This window comes from Homalodisca vitripennis, chromosome 4, assembly GCF_021130785.1.
Source record: "Homalodisca vitripennis isolate AUS2020 chromosome 4, UT_GWSS_2.1, whole genome shotgun sequence".
NCBI lineage: Eukaryota > Metazoa > Arthropoda > Insecta > Hemiptera > Cicadellidae > Homalodisca > Homalodisca vitripennis.
Window position 1 is genome coordinate 130,525,854 of NC_060210.1, and position 24,214 is coordinate 130,550,067.

A 24,214-nucleotide genomic window follows, 5' to 3' on the forward strand; every position below is an offset into this window, starting at 1 on the left:
GCAGAAGAAAGTCAGGATGGCCCCATTGCTTCCGCTCCATTTACCACGGGCGTCTGTCTTGCTTGATCTGTCAATTGTCTGGGAAACTGACAGCTCATGCTTCAGAAATATGTATTCTACAATAGGTATAAGATACAGAGTCTGATAAACCAGTGTACCCGAGAACACTTAACTGGATGTTTATGTGTTAAAAACCAATATTCACACATTATTCTACTATTTACTTCAATTTTATGATGAAGAATTTCTAGTATGAGCGACCACGAGACAATTATGAATAACGTTAAATTACTTTTAATAGCAGACATGACAACTTTTAAACTAAGTACCACCTGTTTATCGAACTAAGTATTCTCTTTGAATCTTTTAAAAGTTCGTCCTATTAGTACAGTTTTAATCTAATTTTGATACCTGATCCCAGCCTAATATGCATATCTTTTGGAAAGTAGATGCATCCCTAGGACTCCGTTTTCACCCATCATCTAACCCTAAGTTAACCTTAGTCATTCAAATCTTAAGTTATGTAAATGTTTCTAACAAAACTACTATATTTCACCCCGTAATTTTTATCAAGTCATGTTATATTTACGTCACAACACACTCAAATTCAAGTTATATCTCAAATTACCCTCTTTTTAAACTATCTCTTTTTAAACTCTTTTAGGGCCAAATTTGAATTGACCTCGCTAGGACTTACAGGCAAGAAGAACGATAGTCGCTTGCTAATAACTTATAACATTCTTTGACCTTTAGTAAAATAACTACCACAAATTCAAGTAAGTTAATAATATACCATTGTACTGTCAAAATTCTACACGATAATCTAACAACTATAGTGTTGATTAAATATCGTCAGATGAAATGTATATTGTTTTAGGTAAAGGCCGATTCCTTTTAAGCCTTATTTTGCCCATTTGGGCCGCTGGCCTGTGCGAGAATCTTATCAAACAGAATAAGGGGGAGAGTTCATCGTCCTTTATCCTGAGTACAAGGTCGATGGTACCGATAAACAGTGCAGGATCACAGAAAGGATACGAACCCCAGCTATCTCTAATGCAGATCCAAAGTATGAAATCTGACCACTTTCCCATTGGCAATCCCACTAGCCATATCACTAACACAAATTAACAATAAACAACAATACAGCAATTTGATTAGTTTTAACACACTTTATCTTAGCTTTGAGCTATGTATATTACATTATTTTGAAAGCGTCATATGCAAGAAGTCGTGTTGGACCATAAACTCAAATAATTTGCAACAGTAAATAATGTTACAACGTTTAACTACACTTCTTAGATAGTTTAAATGAATGCCGGATCTACTGGTAAGTCTATCTAGCTGACTTGAATTCTACCAATACGTGAAAAACTATTTCATGGTTATAACCTCCTTTTTGTGATGTTATATATTTATAACCACGAAGTAATTGTATGTGACAGTAGGGCTGATTTACCTCTGACATGAAGTAAATTTGTAAAACACCATTCCATCATCATGACAAATAGTTCTTGGATACTTCGGTTCCAAAACTGATGGCTTAGCTTTATTCCAAGAACGGGAAAAGTTTTAAAAATGGCAAAATGTCATATACAGTGGAAAGACTTCAGGTGCTTGGATACTAGATATGTTTGTACTTACCTTAGTATCTCTTGCTGTTCATCACACAACCATATGTATAAATGTGTATACTAAGGGGTATTTAGAATTTTTCATCACAATTTAATAATTTTGAATATTTTCAAACTTAACAAAATGAGACTTTACAAATTGGATTTGATTAAACTTGGTACATATGCTACCTGATTCAAGTTCACTTGCAAATTCGGTGGTTGAATTTCATGGAATCTTTTAAATGTAAATTCCAACTAATTAAAACATAAACTCTTATTGTTTGTATCGTTTTTGTACTGTATTGACATTAACTTAATGTACACAGCTATGGAGCAGTAATCATTTCCTGGAAATTTAAAATTTTACGATACCCATTCTCAAACTATGACTAGGCCTATCTCAATATCTGATTGTTATTGCGGGAACGCAGGTACACTTGAGAACTGAAACACATTGTGTCGTCTCTTCTCAAACCAAAATTCTCTCATTAGTGAAGAATAAAATAATTACCAAATGACCAATCGTAACAATTTTACAAAAAACTACGCATCAAGACTCTTGTTGAGATTGTCCCTGTATCCTTACGTACAGTAATCTTAACATGGATTTAAATTTAGGCATAGCATTTAAACACTACTTTTGGCTATTTTTTACTAGTTTTGTGCTGATTGGTAATACTAAAGAATGCTAAACTTATGCTTCTTTTGATTTACTTGGAATACAAAACATGCCATAGCCGAAGATCACGTAAACTACGTATTAAGGAAAGGCAGTTTCTTATTAGAAGATTAAAACTAACTCTCATAGGGTGAAAATATGAACTATAACTCCCTCAATTTTTTAAATTTTAATAAATGAGTCAATGCATTCATCATTGTGATCGAATAAATTGCAACCATAATGATGAGGTAAAGCATTTTTATATAGCAAGATTACTGCTAGGATAAAACTAAACCTGTTTCTAAATTAATGTTTTTCTTTTGACGGCTAGAAAAAGACAGAATAGTTTGTCGGTTTATATATTCTTATTTAGTTATTTTACTACATTAACCATACATAAATAAAAACCCATTAAGTACCAAGTGAGGTACTCATTTGAGTACCTAAGCTTATCAGGTCAATTTGATATCGAGTCTTCTACAAACGTAAAATCAAGTTTTGATTGAGTGGTACACTTTACACTCTGATTTTGCAAAGTTCCCAGCACTATGTAAGTAATTTCTATTTCAAAACCTTTACAAATAAATGTGTGGGCAGTTTTAGGTGTAGTGAAGGCCGTATATGGATAACCAGTTAACGCCAAATTTCAAATATCGGGCTGAATTTGGCTAGAACTGAAATATCTCATAATTATTTTTTAGGGATTTTTTGACATTTATAAAGTTATACTCATATTTCATTAATTCGTTATAGTCATTGTCATAAATGAGCAATGGAATCATGTATATATGATAAAATTGAAATAGTATAATGTTGTAAATATGATATTATACACCATTTATACAGGATACTGTACATAGAACGAAATATATTCTTTCTTTAGATTTTTGGCAATATATATATATATATATATATATATATATATAATATATATATATATATATATATATATATATATATCGCAAAAAGTACTTGCTCCGCCGGGAGTACTTTTTGCGATTCAATGTTTATTGAAATTAAATAAGGCTATTGCCATTTATATACAATTTAATGTATATATATGTAGAGAGAGAGAGAGAGAGAGAGAGATCTCCTTAGCGGGTTTAAAGCCTTGTACCATACTTTTGTAGGTTATTTGGAAGACCATAGGAATATTTATTACATTTAATACAATTCCTCTACAGTTAACTTCCAACATTCAGTATGTCTTTGAACTATTCGAAAACATTTGGATTTTAACTTCATAAATGAAACAACAAAATCAAGTAATTTGTGGACACCTTGTACTATTATATTTATTTCTAGATTGTGAGTTAAATTTGTGAAGTGGCCTTACTTATCTATATATCTAAATACCACGTTACTCACTCCAACTTTGGGATATAAAATTTAAAATTGTCATTTAAGCCTTCCATAGTTCCCCAAGGATGGAGAACGTTTTCCAATGGATATAACTTCTATTACAAATATTTAGGGTTGCCGTACCAAACTAGATTGCTAGTTTTCTATAGAATCAAAAATGTTTGAAGGGGAACATTTCTGTGTAAATTTAAACAGTAAAAACTTTAATTGAGGCTAATTTTGAATTGGAGTAAATCCATGAAATGAAAAATTACTTTATTAGAGACAAAGTTATGACTATAAAGTCCTCTCTTCCACTTAACCTCTCCACCTCTCCTCTTAGTTACCTATTCATGGAGTGTGTAATTTCTAATATGTAATTAATCCAATATGTTTATTTGCAATCATTATAAACAAGCTAATAAAAGGCAGTTGCCAAAACCTCATATTAAGACCTTACAGCCCTCAAATAACTAAATTTTCAAATACATATTATTTGTTTTTTTAAGGTTATCATACAAAATTACATTAAATGGTTTAATGCGGTACCACATTTATTTATTATCAACTTATACCTAGGTTAACATTTGAACTTCAATCCTTAAATGCTAAGTAGTTCTTTTCTACAGTATTATATACAGACATTTACAATAAATCGAGTTATCCACATGCACCGACCCCTTTTCCTGGTATTTCGTACTGCACCATTAAATTCGAATGGCAATAAGCGACGTTAATTTTGATCTCTATCCCTTATTTTGCTCTTTGGTATTAGCTTACTAGTACTATTGGTATAATACATTAAGAATGTTACGATGTTTTAGTGTATGATATTTCTACTAGCAAGCTGTTTCCTTCAAAGCACTTTAGGTATTGGTAAAACAATAATTAAGCACACTTTTGGTAACATTAAATACTTCTGGTAAGTACATTAATATCACGTTTTTCTTCCTGCACGAACTACCAGATTTTTAAGTTGGTGCCAAAAAGTCTTTCTTTTACTTTCTAATTTCCATGGTTAGTTCTTATCTTTCGTCGCTGACTCTGACTCCCTCTTTCGCACACTGTTGTCTATGGCCAAGACATAGGTTACCGGTGCATCCTTGCTCTCCGAGCTTTCCACTCTATATAAATTCCTGATACCCTGTTCGGCCAGGAGCTTTCGTTCGTGATCAGTCAGAGGAACGGGCTTGGGAATTCTCTTGGGGTACTTTCCCGGGGGCTTCCTCTCGTCAAGGTACTGACTCTGCCGCTTGGAACTGGGTGATCTGTAGACGTCACTGTCTTCGTCGTAGGCAGGAGAAATGTCACTAGACTCCTGAAGACTGTTTAAGGTCAGTGGCGAAATTTGAAATCCAGCTTTTGATAGAGCGTGTATTTCAGTCGCTGTTAGGGGACGATGTCCTTGAGGAGTCGGAATCCGAGGGACCGGAACTCCCGGAGTGTACGCAGAGTATGGGTTGTACGGAGGCGATGGCGTGGTGACCCTCTTGCTTACTCCAGACTGTTGGACATAGATGGCTGATCGAGAGGGTGCATCAGGAGATGGCAGATTTTGAGGTCTTCTAACGTACTGAGGAGCGGGAGCGGGTCGGTACTGTTGGGGAGTCTGGTATTCTCTTGGAATTGTCGTGTAGGGCTGTGGCTCCTTGGCATAGTGAGTGCTTTCGACACTGTTAATGGGAGCTGGCTGTGGCCTGTAGTATAATGACTGGGGTTGAGAGGACGGCTTGCGAGGTCTGGGAATCATGACAACCTGTTCCTCCTCCTGTTCCGGCCTAGTGGTCTCTATCAGGTACTGCTGAGGATGCTGCGGCTGAGTGGGCGTCTGCTGTTGAGGCTGTACATAAGCATTGAAGCGAACCTGTGGTCTCGGCTGAGGAAGAGCTTGTGGCTGCGGAAGGACCTGCGGCTGAGAATAATACTGGGGTTGGGGTTGTGGCTTAGCTTGACTCTTCAATTTCTGCTGAATAGACACTAATCTCGGTTCAAGAGCTTCTCTTGCCAATTCAGATGACCCAAACTGGACCTGACTGTAGGAGAACTTCTGAGGTGCCTGAGCTGGTCGGATGGACCTGGTCTGCTGGTAGAACTGAGGTGGTGAAGGTGGCTGGGAGTATTGGGGCTCTATCTCTAGGGAACTAGCGGAGTCGTATTGAGAAAGGGATTGAGGCTGCTGCGGTTGCTGGTAAGCTGATTGCTGCTGGTAGGATGGTTGTGGTTCTTGATAGGACAGTTGCTGGGACTGTTGGTAAGAAGGTTGCTGTTGGTAAGTCTGTTGCTGGGGCTGGTAAGGTTGAGGCTGGAAGCCCGGCTGGAACTGGCCAGTCTGGAGAGCACGCTGGAGGGCCCGCTCCTGCTGTTCCCTGATGTGTTTGTTGGCTGCATCCTCCTGCAGACGCCTCATCTGCTCCTGCTCTGGCGTCAGCTTGGGCCGCGGTGGCGGCGGTGGTGGCTGGTTGGCGTACTCAGCGTATACCTCTTGAGGATTCCTGGTATGACATCATTCGCAAACAATAAGTGTTACTTAAATAAAGTACATGGGCTAGATATGCAAAAACCAGTGCACATGGAGTATATTTCATAAAAAAGTACCTGGTGATGTAGAGTTGCTGGATGTCACGTTGCTGGTCATTTTGCTGAGGTGAGAGTTGGTGTAGCAGAGTCAGGTACTCTGGGGGAACCTAATAATAAAGGATTACGTTTATTCAATTTGTAAGATTAAAGTAGAACTTTTAACACAATCTAACATTTATTTATTTCAAATATAACTTATTTTAGTTAATACAATATGCTAGTCACCATTATATATGATTATACTTTATGTAAGGAATGCAGACTTAAAAGTTTGATCTAATTGCCTGATATTACATGAATTAAAAACTTCCAAATAATTATTCTAGGCTATTATTTGTTACAAATTCTAACATAATATTATCTCAGTCAGAGTATCAACTGAGCTGTATTGACTTCTAAAGAGAACGTAGGCTTGTTATATGTAAAATAAGTGAGTCTAATTGCAATTTTGAAGACATTCTTTGCAAAAATGTTCTATGTTTTCTTCCGACTCGAGAAAGAAGGCTGTCAGTTACTATTCAAATTCAAATGCGTTATAATACGCTGTCTTCTATGTATCAAGCCGAGACTTGCACTACCGTGCTGACACAATGTACAACTACGAAGTACTATGCAGTATTAGAAATATTTTATATTGTATGTCTAGCATAGTCCGTGACTAAAATACACAAAACACATTCCTAAATTGGTATTAAATCGGTAAATACTCAAGCCTACGGGATATGATTTACTACGAAGCCACCCTCACACGGTGATTTTTCTTGTTGGGAATCCTACAATAGTAGTTTAAAGCTCATTAGGAGTCTATATGAACTTATAAAAACATACGGTAATTAAAGCGGATGTTAACTGAAACAAATTTCGAAATCTACCGGATGGAACATTTTGTTTCCTAACAAGCAAGAAATAAACAGACTGGGCCATAAATCAGGGATCACTGACCAATCATTAAGGACTCCCTGGCGACCGCCACTTTGCAATTCTGAAAGAGAGAAAGTATCGAACAGAAATGTGGCAGCCGCCAGCAGCTTTAGAGATTCGGGATTGATGAATGAAGGGTCTAATGATATCTGTAATTTTGAAAATGATTTCGTCATTGTTGCAGAATCTAGTACAATCCATCGTTAAATTTCTTCTTGAGCAAAATGTCACGAAACGAATCGTTAATGTCATACGATATCGTATCAACAACTTAAATAACATATCATAATATCACAAAACGCTTTGAGGAAGATCGTAAATGCTTTTACCGTTACGTCTGAGTTCATGTTAGGAAGTAATAATGTCTACTGAGTGTAATGTCTAGTGCAAGTTACTGTAATGTCACTCAGTTTTACGATTGAAAGTTAATCAAGACCGAGTTTATGGTCATGCAAAAGGCATGTTTAATCGGAAGTGGTCGTCTTGAAAGCTGCCGGAAGGTGGAAGGTTTATGTGGAAACAACGCAAACTGCTTTCCACAAGGTTATCTAACTGACTGTGAAAGTTAGATACTTGTGTGTTTTTTATATTGAATGTATGCAAAGCAGGCTGCAAGATGCATAATGCATGCTGAAAACCAAACAAATGTTTTAAAGTCGTTATTTCAAACTAATGTGATTCAAATAAAAAAATTTGGTCTCATAATATTCAATCTATATTGCTTTTGACTTCCAATCTCGAGTATTTTCAAAGATTTCAAAACGGGGACAGAAATGATTCAGGTCGATAATTACCTGTCCAGTACTATGGCCAAGCCGGTTAATGAGCCTCCTACAACTGCACGGTGAGTGAATGGTCTTGGCCCAGATGTCTACCTCCTGTCCACGACAATCACGTCGAACGTGTTCGTATTGACAACACCAACATTACTGTTATTGCTGTATACTCGTGTAGTGACAGTATACTCCAGAGTTGCGTCACACCGTGAGAACTTGGACCTATAATTGTCCCGGTGTAGGACCGAGTCTTTATTACATTCACCTGATTGTCAAGTCACTCGACTATTGTGTCACTAAGTCATTTCTGATCGGTTCTCAATGACGCCAACATTTGTCTGTCTCGGGACACATTTCTGTTACTATTTCCCCAAGCCTTTTAACATAACGCCTACTTTCAGGTGCGGTTGTCATCGTTACAATCCTTGGTAAATATTGGTTTTAAAAGTAATGATAAGGGATGAGTAATCAATCTTGCATTATGTAATGAACTCAGTTAAATATTAAATTAAATATTCAGTTGTGTGAGTCCGAAGATGTACTCATTGAGTACGAAAGGCATCACAAAAATAAAAACTTTATATTATTGGAGAGTTTGTTTAAATTAATAGATAATTTCCAATAAGACAAGAGCTTCAAGAATGTAACTCAGTTAAAGTTTTTATTTTTTTAAATACAGTATTTAACTAATGTTTAAAATAAAACAATCATTAATGGTTGGACGCCGTATTAGGGTAAAAACATAATACAAACTGTATATACCAAGAATATAAAAAAATAATAAACACAATTTAATACTGTCTCGATATTTTAAACTATGCTTAAATTCGATATCAAATTCAAGATATTCCCTTAGTAAAAGCTTTAATTATATAACAGTCCATGATGTCATAGACTTAAAAGATTTGGTAATACGCTATTTAGGGACAAACGAAGGAAACAGTATAAATATATTACAGAAAACCTTTAAACATGTGCTATTGAGTAAATCCTGACAATAGTGACAAATACTAAATATTTCAATTTAATTCATAAAGTTTACGAAATTGTTATAAGACTGAAACGGATTAAAACTCTGAATATAAGAAATAGTGTGGTAGATCTGTGCTTGAAGAACAGTACTAGCTGTATTGAACAAAATATCTGCCATAGAATCCCTATAATGATGCTATATCTATTCTCCGGAAATCCAAAGACATAAATGAACAGGCCCTTAGATTTTGAAATATTATAAGTTTTTAATCTACCAGAGTACACAATCAATTTTACTTCCGATTACTTCAAATATTTGTATTGTTTTAAACGTTGTGTATGTGATCAAATGTTTTCTGAATCCGGAAATGACCTTAGTTTCAAACAGCTAATACTGCCAAATCCTGTAATTTTCAAAATTTAACCAATAGTCAGTTGTTTGTGAATGGTTATTATAAACAACTTATTGACGATAAGTTTTAAATTTTGTATAAATTGATTTTTTTAGTTATAAATTTAATATCTTTATTTTACTGTATACGAAAATGCTCTTTTAATTTCATCTCTGATTCATTTAAAATGGCATAATAAAATAGTAAATAAAACTTCGGACGATTTCAGTATGGAATTTAGATTTGCCTTGTGCCTTTGGCCCAGAAAAAAGCCTTAAAATATTGGAACATAATTCTGAAACACCCTGTTTAATTAGTAGAACAAGATGTGGTTTTGAATCACAATCGGTAAGGATACATTCCTAAAATGTCTGTCATGAGAGTGATTCAATAGGCAGATTCCAATACTCAAAATTGGTATAGCTATAGTCAACAAGTGTAATCAACATTTGAACGTCCTATGGCTGAATTCAAGTACTGAACTCAATAAATATTGAGCTATTTTAAACTCATAAGTTGTGCATGTTGTTAACTTTAATCAATTTTAAACTCATAAGTTGTGCATGTTGTTAACTTTCATCAATTTTAAACTCATAAGTTGTGTATGTTGTTAACTTTCGTCAATTTTAGAATTGAACAGGTAAATAATTGTTCATAAATCCTTTTAATCTATTGGTGTAGAAAAATTATATGCGAGTGAATAAAAATTGTGTAATCCTGGTATTATGAATTTTGCCAATCTCTAAGTTGAAATTATTTTTACGTGATTATGTATAACTAACACATTTACTTATCGCCGATCCTAACTCATTATAATATTGTGAAATTTGTTTCCTAGTACGTTGGAGAGAATTTTGGACTTCCTGATTTCACTTAAGATATAAAAAAGAACAAAAAAGTTGTCATCTGACTAATGAAGGCTCACACTAATTTATAAACTTATGCAACTCACAGGAAACCTTGTTTATTTTGTTTTCATTAACACTGTTGAGTCATTATGTAAATTCGTAGGTCTACATTGATTCCAAATTTCTCCTCACATCTGCATTGAGTAGGTCTATTATATATGTGATTTCTACGCATGTAAAAACTTCAAACATACAAATATACACTAATTTCACTATTCACAAACAGGATGGAGGTTGATGAGAAATTGTAATACCTTTAAAATTATCAAAATGTTCTTTAAGTTGTGCACGTTTCTCTTATTATGTAATAAAACATTTATTTATTTATTTTGATAATGCAACCTTTGTAAAATTATGAGGATGGTATAATTTTTATTTAAGTCTAGTCGCCTTATCTCATTTGTATACACTTTTGATTGAATATTTTTAGGTGGAAATTAATTGTTTGAATCAGTACTTTAGTGACTTTGAAATGTTTATCACATTCAACGATATAATACAAAAATAAACAAACTTTGTAATTTTACAATTAGTATGGAAATGCATTTAGTAGTCTTTATGTTGTTTTAAAAATGCAATTGGATTCAAATGACACCCTAAACTAGTCTTTTCAGAACTTTCTTGGACAGAAAAAAAAACATTTAATACTTAAACCAAAAAGAATGTGTAATATTTTGGCACTATTTATTTCGACCTTACATTTGGGTCTCACAACAACGACAGTCACTTTGCAATTTCAATCTTTTGCTAAGGTTAGGAGTTTAAAATGAAGTTAGAGAGTAAGCATGTTCAACTGTGACCGAAGTTCAACTGTATTTGTAATGGCAGACGAGATAGTGACGGACCGTTGGGTCGTGACTGTTCGTGTGGGTATCGGTGTAAGGTGGATCGTCGTAAAAAGGAAGGAACCGTTATCGGCGGCGATTCTGTTTAGTCTTGTAGTGAATGTTGTTTTGAGAGAGTTCCATGGCTTTTTCGTACGGCCTTCTCTTGTTTGCATAAACGATATGAGGGTATCAGACTAATCCGGGTCAGATCACTTGGAGCATGCAACGTCATCGAAGGGACTTGACTTTAATGCAGAATAGAGCTATGTTCTGTCTCCTGTCCCATGTTAGCCGTAGTTCATTTCCAATGCGTTCATGTCTGTTTCCCGGTATTACCTTTTGGTATTGTTGATTGGAATCGCTTTCGTGTTAAGCGATAAGACTATTTATTGTTACGAATATGTTTGATGAATGAAATTAGAAATCAGTCAATTCGTCTAGGATGTTCTGTATAGTGAATAAGGTATAATAAATTGTTATAATTATAAACCCTGAAAGGCTAAAATGTTCTTTTATTAGTAATAACCTCCCCTCGTCACCTCAGTATACTGTTTTATGAAATGTCATGTTGGAAATGTTCATTAATAATAAATTTATGGAAAAATATGGAAAAGCTGTAACTGGAATTAAATACAAAGACCTAAAATTGCGCTTAGATAAGCGTTTTAGTAATTCTGTCTAATTAAAGTCACTTTCTGATTTAAGCTTCTCCTTCTTCTTACACCGCAATTCTGTCTACTTTGTTAACTTCTCCCTTACATGACTGATGGGGTGCACATGTCTGCTCACCTGTTGTTGGCCACCCTCCCCACTGCTCCGCACGATGTACCTGTCTGGAGCACCTCCGTACTGAACAGACGCCTGTCTCTTCACCACCTTGTCCTCGCCTGGATAGTTGAGTCGCTCAATCTCCAGCATGATGAGTTGTTTGCCATTTTGGGTGTCGTCCTCGCACCAGCCCGCGGCCGCCAGCCACGCTGCAACAATCATTGTTACACAATCGGTGCAACAGCTGCAACACTGACAGCGTTACTATTATACTGCGCTAGATCGCACATTCACTTACTGCGACGCGACGTCTGAGAGCGTACGACCGGTTTGGCTCTCTCTCTTCTAGACGTCGGGATACGACAATGCATGATATAAACTTTACTCACTGTTTTAATCTATGGGTTGTAAATTATTGTCTATGCTAGTTCCTTGTTTATAAATAAGTCGTCATAAACAATCTTGTTAGTAACCTATTTATATGGGAGAATGTATAAAGTATGATTACATACAACTGTATACGATAGATCACTCGGGAAAGTATCACAGAAAACGGTAATTAAAGATTGTAACAACTATCACTCCCGTCACAGTGACACATTTTATTGTATCCTTCACTCTCAAATCCTTGTACAGACACCACCAGCCTGACAGAACGCAAAGTAAATATTACATTCCTCACGTGTTATTATGTAGCATGATAAAATGTCATACGATTATACTCAGATATTTTACAGATTTGTTTTTGCTACGACTTTGTCATTGCCATCATGTAAAAACCTGACTTAGTGTACAGTAACTTATTTTCATTTTAACCTTAAGATTTTATTCCACTGTTTTAAATGACCGTTGTTTTAAAATATGCATAGAAATTTTCGCGGGAATCGATGTTAGCACCAAATGTTGTCATGTGATACAAAAGCTAGTTCATAAAAAGAAACCATACTTGAGTGCTTCGTTTGTTCCTATTGGAAAATATACAACAGTGAGAAAATGCATTATTACTGTTGAACTACGATTAAATCGTGTTCAAACTTATAACACTGATATATGAGAGTATTCATTTATATTGTCAATCATCCAATTTTATTAATGAGAACACTTGCTAGAATAGAATTACTTTTATAATTCTGGCATATACGACATATTTTATTAGACAATATTACTAATTAATGCCTATTAAACCGACACACCAATTTCAAACTAAGGCTCCTTTTAGCCAAATAATAAATATTATTTATCATGAATGTCTTCATGCAGATTAAGTCAGCATGAATCGTAATCGGCCCGTACTGCCATGAGATTAGCAGACGTTGCACCTAGAGATTTATGAGTCAAGTTAGACCTCGGCAGCGCGGTAGTCCTATAGACTGCAGTGCGACCAGCGATCACATAAGACCAATAGATGGAGCAGTGGGGTTGCCCGTTGAAGCCGCCTCTGTCGCCTGATGATACAACAATGGCGGCGACCTTGGGATTGATTCACCCTAGTGGCGAGCGCTCAGACTGTGTTCGCTGCTGTCTGGCAGGTTTAAGAACATGAGAAGGAAGATGAAGATCTCGACTATTACTATGATATTGTAGGAAACACTTCAAATGTAACGACGCATATTGTGGAGTACCTTTCTGGTTTTGTAGTAAGAACGTTAAGGAAATAAAAATAGCCTGTAGCGGGTGCCTACAGCTGTTTACAGGCTAATGAGGAAACGCAATACCGCAACAGTTTGATAAGTTGTAAAAATCGAGGGAGGACTTTTACAACCTTCTGAAGGTGTTGTGAAAACTTTGTTTGTTATGCGAAACAGAAGTAAAGTTGCGTATTAAGAAAGGCGACGTGACAACTGTGAAAAAACTAGAGGACAGAATGGTAAATTCAGGGTTACGAAAGTGTATCGGTGTAAATCTGTTCCCAGGAGGGCATTGTTTTGTACAAGATCCTGGGGTAAAATCACCTTATATTAGTTCAAAAAGCTATTTGTAAACAATACTTCAAAGTGCGACTACATCACCACTGCAAAGATGTCAGTGCATCATTACACAAAACCAGAATACGCAGTCAATCTATTAAAAAACTGTAATATTTTTTAGGACAGTAGAGAGGTACGTTTTATTGTAAGCTTTGGATATTTATGTTTCTAATTTTCATATTTTTAATTTCCATTATATTAAATTCATTATTTATATAAACATAATGAATTACCCATTTGGGTAATTTGGTGTGCCAGCATCTGGAATATTTCGTATGTAGCTATAGCTTTTTTAGAAATAGTCTTTTCATCATGCTCAATGATACTTAATTTATTTATTTTTTAACGTTATTTTTTTCTAATAGCTTGGTGGTAAATTTAAACTTATTTGTTTTGTACTTTTTTAATGAATTAATATTTGTTTCTAAAATTGCACTGCTAAATGAGATTGTACATTGTTAATTACCTGATTTCTTGTAAATGTATAGATTTTTCCAAGTAGATCTGCTACATCATTTCTTGTTGTTTGTTATTTGCTCTAAATTTATCTTGTTAATTCTTAAATGTTTATCATTATTTTTCTTTTATCTTGTTGTTGTTGTTGTTGTTGTTCTTGTTTATTATACTCAAGTTATATTAGTTTTCGAGTTGGTTAGTGTTATTTATGATTTTTTTTATAATTATTGCATAGTCAAAACTAACACACCATGTTTTATTATAAATTTGTTCGATTATGCTGTCTGTCTTGAATTAATTAATTTGCACTATTTCTTATAAAAAATGGTTGTCCGTTGATAAATAAATAAGTCTATGTCTAGTGGTTTACTTTATTGTACCTTATATTGCCTCAAGTTTAGTTAATATTTAATTGTACTGAATGACAGTTTCTATTTACATGAAATGATAAGCGAATGCCTTATAAATGGGGTTTAAAAATGTTTAACATATTAAAAATAATTAATTACATTTAAATGAATTTTAAATTAACGATATGTTGAGTTTTAATTTAAGAGCCGAGAGCGGCCTGGAGTGTAGGCGATCTGTTGTAGGTCGGGCGATGCGGTCAGGGTTTTCGCCTATATTCTGCCGATAATATCAGGAAAACGACTGGTCTTAGAAAATAAAGTTTCGAATGAAAAAAATAATTCAACTCTTTATCTCAAACTTTCCGGCTTACAAAACTTGCCTGTCCTAAAAACAAAAAAAATTCCTCACAGACCGACTTTTTCATGTTACGATTTCAAATGTGTATAAAACTTTTAAAGTTTTTTGCTCATTAAAATTATATAGAGATCAAAACTGGTAATTTGAGTTGCGCCATTGGAATCGGTGTTTTATGAGATATACGTACACCAAATTTGAACATTTTTGGCTTAATCCTAAGTGGGCTAGGTGGCGATTTATTTATGCGCGCGGACTGCAATTTTTAAGCTTTTCTGGACGGCGTTTGGCGTTTCTAGACGTTTCTCAAGATGGCCCGCCACTGGCTTCAACACCAGTAATGCTGTAGGAATAGGAGTGCTCCATCTATTGGTCTTATGTGATCGCTGAGTGCGACGGCCTTGCCAATGTCAGCTGGCGCGAACATTGCGTCACCGCACGTAAGCGGGGCACCGTAATAGTCGTCAGGGCGCTTTTTGATCGGCACCCAGAAAAAACTGGATTGTTGCTCGCCGCTTACTGACTTCTCTACCTTGGTGCTCCTAATGGTAATAGCGCAACCTGGCTGTCCTACTGAGAGACATGGTTGAAAGGTATCTAACAAATCTTTATTTGATGATTGTCTCCATTCAAGAGTACACCTTTACTCTTTTAAAAGGTGTACTATCCATCAATGTTCTAGTACTTTAATTCAATGCTCTTTCGTAACCCAACAGTTGCAACTAATAATTCTTTATATCTTCACAAGTTTCATCTCGCTTAAAGATTTTGTACGTAAAATATATTTAGGTTTGGTTTCTTTCTTCATATCTCACTAAGAATTTGTTAACTATAGTAATCGTTATGCATGTACAAAAGAATCTCGTTTACGGTATCAACAAGTTTTAATATTCTCTCTTTTACGGTATTAAAAAGTGCTGGAATTAAATGAGATACAAGTTATAGGAATCTATTTCAAAATTCATAATGAGAAGTTATTTATTATTGAGTAATAAAAACGTTAAACTGCAATCAAAACTAAAAGGAACTGTACAGTTTTCGATCAATTAGCCAGTTTAATTTGAAAGGAGTATGTTGGAAGATATAATGAGAAGGCATTCCGAGCCATACCGATGTTTTGAAGAAGTAAAAAATGTTGGCTTTTTACCGTATCATTGTTAAGGAAGCAACCATATATAGCATGGTGTAATTCTCGTGAAAGGTTTTGAAGTTAATCCTTACGTCTTCATCCTCAAGTGACTCCCAAACATTTTATTACCATAAAATATAGTGTTTTAATAAAGAACATCCATCACAGATTTTATTGGTAAAAACTGTATGAAAAATAAAGAAAATGGAACCTGACCGGAAATTGCCCAAAAACAATCCTGTATGTATGAACAATACACAAAATCTGCCATATAATTTTACGTTGCAACCAGAAACGTACAAGGAAGAGATATCTTGATACTCCAAATTACGTTAGTTTTAATAATACTTGATGACATAATGAATACGATATCGATATGGTAAAGAGAAAGCTGCAGGACAGCCGCGGCGAATGTGTAGCAACAGCTGGTCGGTAGACAGGGAACTGCGGACTTGGAACTGAACCGGACCGGACTGACGGAGACATTCTGACACTGTCGGAAATTATATTTACCCTTTAAATTTTGTCTTCCTATTGTTTGCTAGATCACAGGCTCAGGAGAATAACATTTGAACCGATTTTAAACTTCTAGAACGTGTTTTGATTATTTGTTAGCATTTTATTTTATAGGTTATGATTTAATGATCTGACGTTATCTACCAGTCAAAACTAATCCATACTAATTTTAATTTAGTTAATTTTCTATATATTCACAAGTTTTACCTCGCTTGTTCTCTTAGGACAAGAATCTGAGAAATTGGACCTAGTCCTAAAAGGATCTTTGCGCTGCTTCAGGAGTGACAGGATATTCTGGATGGGTAAGATTGTGGGAAGAGGCCGCCTCCTGACAAGAACCACGAGAAATAACTTTAGGCATTAATCTCAGTCATGTTAGTTATTATAAAAACTGCAGCCCTATACACTGTTAACTCAATCCCACTCTAGTTTATCCTACTGTTATCTTAGATTCTTTACTGATGTTAGTCCTTTTTATATAGTTTATTTACTGTTTTTCCTTTATAGTATTTAATTAATTGTTGTTATTTCTTATTTAAATAGCTCTCATTAGGCTCTATGTTCTATGTCCTATTGCTATACAGTGTTTACTAGCCTTACAATTTCCAGTCTTGTACAGTTGTTACCTGTGTTGTTTGCTGGCCATGCCTCCTTGTTGTATGTTACTATTTACTCTCTGTCTTATTAGCTCCTAAGAAAACTTTAGTACATCTTGTCCATAATTATTTTTTGTTGCTTTTGTATAAAATTGGCGATTGCCGTTGAAATAAATAAATAAATGTCTCCTTCAGAGAAGAGGAAGTCTCTATATTCAAAGCAGGCACGGGGACACCCTTATGTCTAGGCTAGCAACAACCCTTAACACTTAGGGAGCCCCACAAACTCCAACAGGCATCACTCGGAGTACCTTACCTATCGACCAACTCTTGCATCCCAGAATCTCGACATTTGCGGTTAGTGATGTGCCGCTCCTGAACATCTATAAGGTTACCCAGACTCAAGTGGCACATCGATTTTTGCTGTACTCAATGTAAGTTCAACTGGAAGGTATAAACCAACCAATGGTGAACCCAACTGGGGCATTCTAATTCGATTTATAATGTAATAAAACGTAATAAAGGATATACGTAATAATGGTTTGGGTTGGTTAATCATTTTTGCAAGATCACAAGCTAATGAGTATGACAAGTGTAACGATATACTTCTAGAAGGTGTGGTGAGCAGATGTTTAAAACGAGAACAATAACACTGCCATAAGAGAGTAACCGGCTTACATACAGAAATTTAAATTCTTGAAATGTTGCAAAGATCACTATACTCTTTGATTAGTTCGTTAACCAACAATCTATTAACTGCATTTGTCATAAAACTTGTAGTTGTTGGAAGATTATTTTGTATGAGAAATTTGTTTTGTATATTTCAAAATAAATAAGGATAAAACTCTGAAATGCCAATTTTTTAATGGATTGTTTGCTTATAGCACACAGTTTGTCGTTTATAGTATATTAATTACGCAAGATTTTAATTGTGATTCATATTTACCATAAAATCATCATTGAAAAATAACATTACATGAACTGTGTCGTGAAATGAAATAAATAACAACACATGCCAAGAGAATGGGAATTGATAAGTTGTAAGATTTTAATTTTAATTTTTTAAAGGTATTTAATTTAAGTAACTAGTCAGTTATTACAATAACGGCCGATATACGTACAGTTGCTGTAAGTTAATTAATTTAAATTTAAATAATCTTAAAAAATATTATTTTACTCGAAGTAGACAAATAAATATTGTCACACTAAGATACCAGAAATGATTTAAATAATGGACAAGCGTGTCCATTTACACCGCATCCACAGATGAACAAGATTTCACTTAGTTTTCTCCCTGACCTTATGAGTAGTTTGTTGATGCCATCTCGTCGTTCAGACAATGATGACTCAGGATGACTGATAACCATAGACAAAAACCTATAATAATAGGATGACCGACCTATTTAGATAACGTTCTTCGAACTATAATCGGGTTCTCTCCCAAAGACTTAAAATTGGTGTTTATCTATAATTACAACAATAGTAAAACTTTTCGATTAACCTTATTTTAAATTAAATCGCAAAAATAGTAGAGATATAGTTTGTCCGCAGCATCTAAAGCTGCAGGATTGGATGACCCCTCTCACCAAACGTGCAAGGTTAGGTTAAAATGTTTTAAAACTTAAAAAATGTAAAAAAAAACAGTGTTGCAGGTTAAATACTGGTATTTGAGCCATCGAAACGACAGAGACCACTGGTAAGCGGGTTGCGCGAGTCGGGGCGCGAGGATAGCACAATCCTCTTGGGCTCATGAGTCTGCAGACAAAGTGTAACAATTTATTGTATATTTATAAAGGCACTCCGGAATGTTGTTTGTAGGTACCACAACATTCCGTCATCAATGAAGCAATCATTTCCTACAAATGTCGCCTTAAGAAAATTTGTTTCCAAAATTTGATAGTTCCTTTTAATGTTTTCCACATCTAAATTTCATAAATATTAATGATCTTAAATAAAAAATATTTAAAATCCCAAGAGCTTGATTAAAATAATTAATAGTAATAAGTACGTATAAAACACAGATATAAAATATTTTACAAAGTAAATAAAGAACGTTTCTTTAATGTTCAACATATTTGTTTGCGTTCAAACAATGGTATCCACTATTAATTTTTAATGAAACGTGTGTTATTGAACTCTAGTTTCCGGAAATTTAGTGGTTCAGTCTCTGTTTTGTAATTCGTTCCTTTTATGTCAGCGCTTAAAAGTTGGCAAGACAAACCTTTATATAATTCTATAATGATGTTTAGTTCCAATGTTAACTAGCCCAAACCCCGCATCGTGCAAACTATATCGTAGAGATTAGTTTACGATTGCAGTTATTTTATTAGTATACGCCAGGAAACGTCGACCAGCCTAGTTTGCCAAGCCAGCCCGTGTAATGGGACTCACGAGAATGGCATTAGTAGAGTAGTATACTGTTGTCCAGTAGTAACCTGATAAACAACACATTCCTCAGCATGGCACGCATGTGCGTGCGTGTAATACATCTCATTACACGCTTGCCCAATGTTTGTCGTAACCAATTGTGTGACAAAAACAGTAATTATCTGCTCCTTTAGTTTTAGACATGGGTACATGAACAACTCAAATTGTTCAAGTAGGTATTCTTAGAAATCCATCTTAACATTACGAAAAGTACAGCCCTAACGTTCTTTTTTATATTTTTGTAGGCATAGGCCTACATAAAAGAACGGTATTTTGGGGTTTGAAGAATATCTCCCTTCGGATCCGTGACGTAGATGGAAATATAAAACTAACTAACCAAGTTATTGCCTCAACAAATCTGCCTGATACAAGAAATGTAAATATTCCTACGATGTTTTTCCTCTCTGTAAAAGACTTTTTAATGTACACTTTTGGCACGATTAAAAATTTTAATAATAACTACGTTATTCTATGTTCCACTTTGGCCTTGAATATAATAAAGTGGAAATTTAAAGTTAACCAACCATGTTTTGTTCTTGTTTTATCATTTGAAAATTGTTGATATTTATACCCTACAAATAAACCAATAAAACTTAGTATGGGTTATATTATTATATTCTAACTTTATATGAAATCAACAAATCCAACAATGTAAATTCATCGTATGTGTTAGTATATTGAAATCTATCATATACTTAATTTTATGCTACACTCTTTTTTATTTTACAAATTTGTTTATTCGACTCGTTTTGCCATTTCGATTCCACGGTAAATTCAAAAGCGTTCCCTCTTATATGAAGAGGAACCTGTGTATAAAGTTTACAAATCTCTCTGACCTTTCGATTAAGAGTTATCGTACAGACGGACAGACTTTAAGAAGGACAAATCGGGTCCTTAATAAATAGCTTGTCTTTTTCTTTCAACATTTTAAGAGAGGTAATATTTGTATACTGCAGAAAACTGTCCTATCTATCACAAGTTTGGGCAATTTATGTAATGATTTAATATCTTACATAATATTAAATTAAACAAATCAATGATTTGTAAAAGGCATGGATTATTGCGGAATCGTTACGTATAAATATCTAAAGGCAAAATTGTGGCAAGGATATTACTCTCGTGGACAAATTGCTCCACATTCATTATTAAGGAATCTCGTCCAAGAAGATTGATTACTCGATGAAGAAATGCCTAAAAATGATGATTATTACTGACGGATACTAAACATGCCCCGGGTGACATGCCGTGTGCCGATGTGGTTGCGCCGCGCCGCGACACAAATGTAGCTCTAACTGTGGGTTAATTGACATGACATTCCTGCCTCGCGGATAGTAGTCCTAGAACCTAAGTGGCGTTGCCCAACTCTGCATTGTCGTGTTGCGGGAACCTTTTAAGTGCACTTTAATTTAAATGTTCTAGAAAGTAAATGTACTTTGCAGACTCTAAGTTTTGTTTCATTCAACCACTTCACCATTATCCAATTTTATTTCTTTCTGTAGAGTTTGTAAGAAACAGGGCATTAGTGAAGCAATATTTTTTTGAAAGAAATAGAATTAATTTAGATTCTTTAAGATCTAAGATTTAAGATTCTCTAAGAAACATGAAAGAATAAAATTTTTACACTAAGGCATTTGAATGACAGGCATTTAAAGTAAGCTGAGAAATTTAAATGGAAATTTTTCAATTGTGTAAACCTAAAATAAAATAAAACTGAAAATAAATAAATAGTAATGAAAAAAGAATTCTTTACGACAAATGAGATATACTTCAGGTAGAACCATGAATTTCATGAAATATAATTTAAGGAAATATTTTTATTTGGTATTGTTTTCTTAAGGAATTGTTTATGAATAGAAAAAATACATATCGCGTCAGTCAACATTTATGGACATAATGTAAAACTTTCACATACTTGTATCCAACCGTTTTATTTCGGGCCTTGTTATGAGATGTCCCGAAATTATGCTTAAAAATCCTACCACTCAAGATATTTTTCTATTTTCAGAAACTGTATAAAACATATTCCAACATAAACCTAATTGCACCACCTTCGAGGGCCACGTAAGAGATACTGAATGAAATGTTAACAAAAATCCCTTAGATGGTTTGCCAAATGTGTCTCCAAGAAAACTCGCTCACACGTGCAAAATGGTCTTTCAACATTGAAGTCAATCCTCATACGAAACAGTTTCTCGTAATTTTGAAATGTGAACTAACGCTAGTTACACAATACATGTTATTCTACCTGATGCACGCAGTTGCCGAAGCTAATGGGCAGCCTCGAGAGTGTTGGCATCGCTTTGGACACGCCAGTTTCGTAGGCAATGTCTCAGTGATACCCGTCCATTCTCCGCTTCGTGAGATTCCAAGTTTCGTCTTTGTCCTTATCTTAAGGAAACGTCAATTTGGCAGTGGTAGGAAACGGTTCATTGAAGCCACCAGGATATAAACATGCTTTTTCAAACACGCATAAATTGGATTGCATGCCCTTTAATTCTCTATCCTATTCCAACAAGATAATCGGAAATTGTTTATCATAGCCATTTCTAACGAACTGCAGCCACCAAAACCTTGGTTTTCACTTCGGATAACAGTATTTTACTCAGATACTCTATGTGTATTGTGATAGTGAGAAAATTGTAACATTAGGTACCGATATATTGCTTAGTTGTCACTGAACATTAGCCTTTTTCACTTAGGACAAGAAGCTGTCAAAAGGAGACTTTTCATTAGGCATAGCCCTAAAAGAACCTTTACGCTTGCTCTCGGGGTGACGGGATATTCAGGATGGTATGGTTATGGATAGGGGTCACCTTCTATTAAGATCCATTGATGAAGAATAGCGGGAAGCTTCTATAATTTTTTTATGTATAACATCTCTCGACATACGAAAGCTCTCACCTCTTGGATCTTCTACCCTGTACATTCATTTGGCCTATGAGACCGTCCAATCTGAGAATTCACACGTACTACCTTAAAATTCGTCAAATTAATAATGAAGAAACCCAATCTTATTTCTTGAATCTATCGTTATATTAGAGAAATTAGAGATATAACATGTATTTATCACTCCCATTTTTTAATTCAAAATTTTAAGATTTAGTCGATGCTCATGTTCTGAGGCGAGAAACAATTAATCAACCTATCGATGTCGTTTTGATCGATTCTGTATCTCTTATCTGACCGAACGAAGTATCATTATATGCCAGGGTTCTCTTAGGATGAAGGATATTCAGATTTATTTTAGTAAAAAGAAGCCGATCGCCTTTTAGCCATATTCTGGCCGTCCTAATGAAGATATCGTACTGTATCACTAAGGTGGAGATTTTGTACAATGAAATATCGAGCAATCTGATAAAACTTGCTTTGGTCAGAGACCGGATTTGAACCCGCGCTGTCTCTAATGTCAATAACTTCAACGCCATAGACGTGCGGTTATCGGCACTCCCATAGTTTGCCGTGATATGTGAGACATAACCTGACATAACTCGGCACTCTCACAGTTTGCCGTGATATGGGAGACATAAGTCTGACATAACTCACCGAGGTTGATTATGTTGGCGACTTCCCAGATATGCAAACAGCTCCAGAAGAGCAGGACAGTTGAAGTACGTATTGTTCGATATTAATGTGAACTGCGCCACCTGACCCAGTTGTCATGTTGCAAGTCTGTCAGCGCCGACAACGACGCATAAATTGTGAGAAAGGCTGTACTAGCCGGTCTCCAGCACGGGATGAGGATGTGTTTACACAATGTGGCAGAGGCCGAGATGTGCCGATACCGGAGCCTATAAGGTGGTACGTGACAGGAGAGAGAGCCTCATGGTCACCGACGCAACGTGAGCGCTCCGCCATATATTCCACATTCACAGGAGCAGGATGCAACGAGACTGTCCATCAGTATCTACCCACAGGACTCGCCGCGGTGCAGGATGCGAGAGGGACATTCCTGGAGTGCTTCTGGCTTTTCCATGCAGATGCGTTTTCTTACCAGACCGTGACGTTTTTTCTTCAGGAGAAAACTATACAAAAACCAAGTACAATTTACATTGAACACAATAATTTATGTTTTATGCGAAGGAAACGTATTATTTAGACCTTGAATTTGTAGGTCAGCTATTTTCATCCAATTACCTACATATACAAATGAACGCTTTCATAAGCGGTAAACGTTATGCTTAGTCAATTTCTATCTTACTCCAGTCGAAGAGCATAGCTAAGGCATAAATCGAAATGTATCTAAATAAATTTGCAAATATGCAGTGTGATATATATTTCCAATCTCTTTTAGATATTGAGTTACAGAATTTATCTTACTCATCCAACATATAAGTAACAATAATCACTTCTTGTTATTGCTATTTGATCACTTATTCTTTGTAATACTGAGCTTATAATAATAATAATCTCTTTATTGCATTCTTTTAACAATTTTTACATCGTATCGCAATCGTCAATAGTTTGTCAATTTACACGATATTATCTACACATTCACGCAACCTCATACTCACAATTCCTACAATCATTCAAGACACAATCGCACTGACCTCAGATCCAGCACTCTCAAATATCCCAGCGGCTTATCATGAATTCATCAACAGAGTAGAAAGCCTTGGACACCAATAGGAGTTTGAGACGCGTTTTAAATTGATTTTGATTATT

At 35.1% G+C, this 24,214-nt stretch overlaps 1 protein-coding gene across 1 annotated transcript in view; it reads right to left on the bottom strand.

The window, feature by feature from the left end:
- Positions 1–4,148: 4,148 nt before the first annotated feature.
- LOC124360163 (DNA translocase FtsK-like) overlaps positions 4,149–24,214 on the bottom strand; it is a 34,431-nt gene continuing 14,365 nt past the window's right edge. Inside the window, exons 2-4 of the mRNA XM_046813539.1 lie at positions 11,778–11,965; positions 6,211–6,299; positions 4,149–6,107 (exon numbers count right to left, since the gene is read on the bottom strand). Of these exons, the coding sequence (XP_046669495.1) occupies positions 4,634–6,107; positions 6,211–6,299; positions 11,778–11,965 (1,751 nt within the window). The 3' untranslated portion in view covers positions 4,149–4,633. The remainder of the gene's footprint in view (positions 6,108–6,210; positions 6,300–11,777; positions 11,966–24,214) is intronic.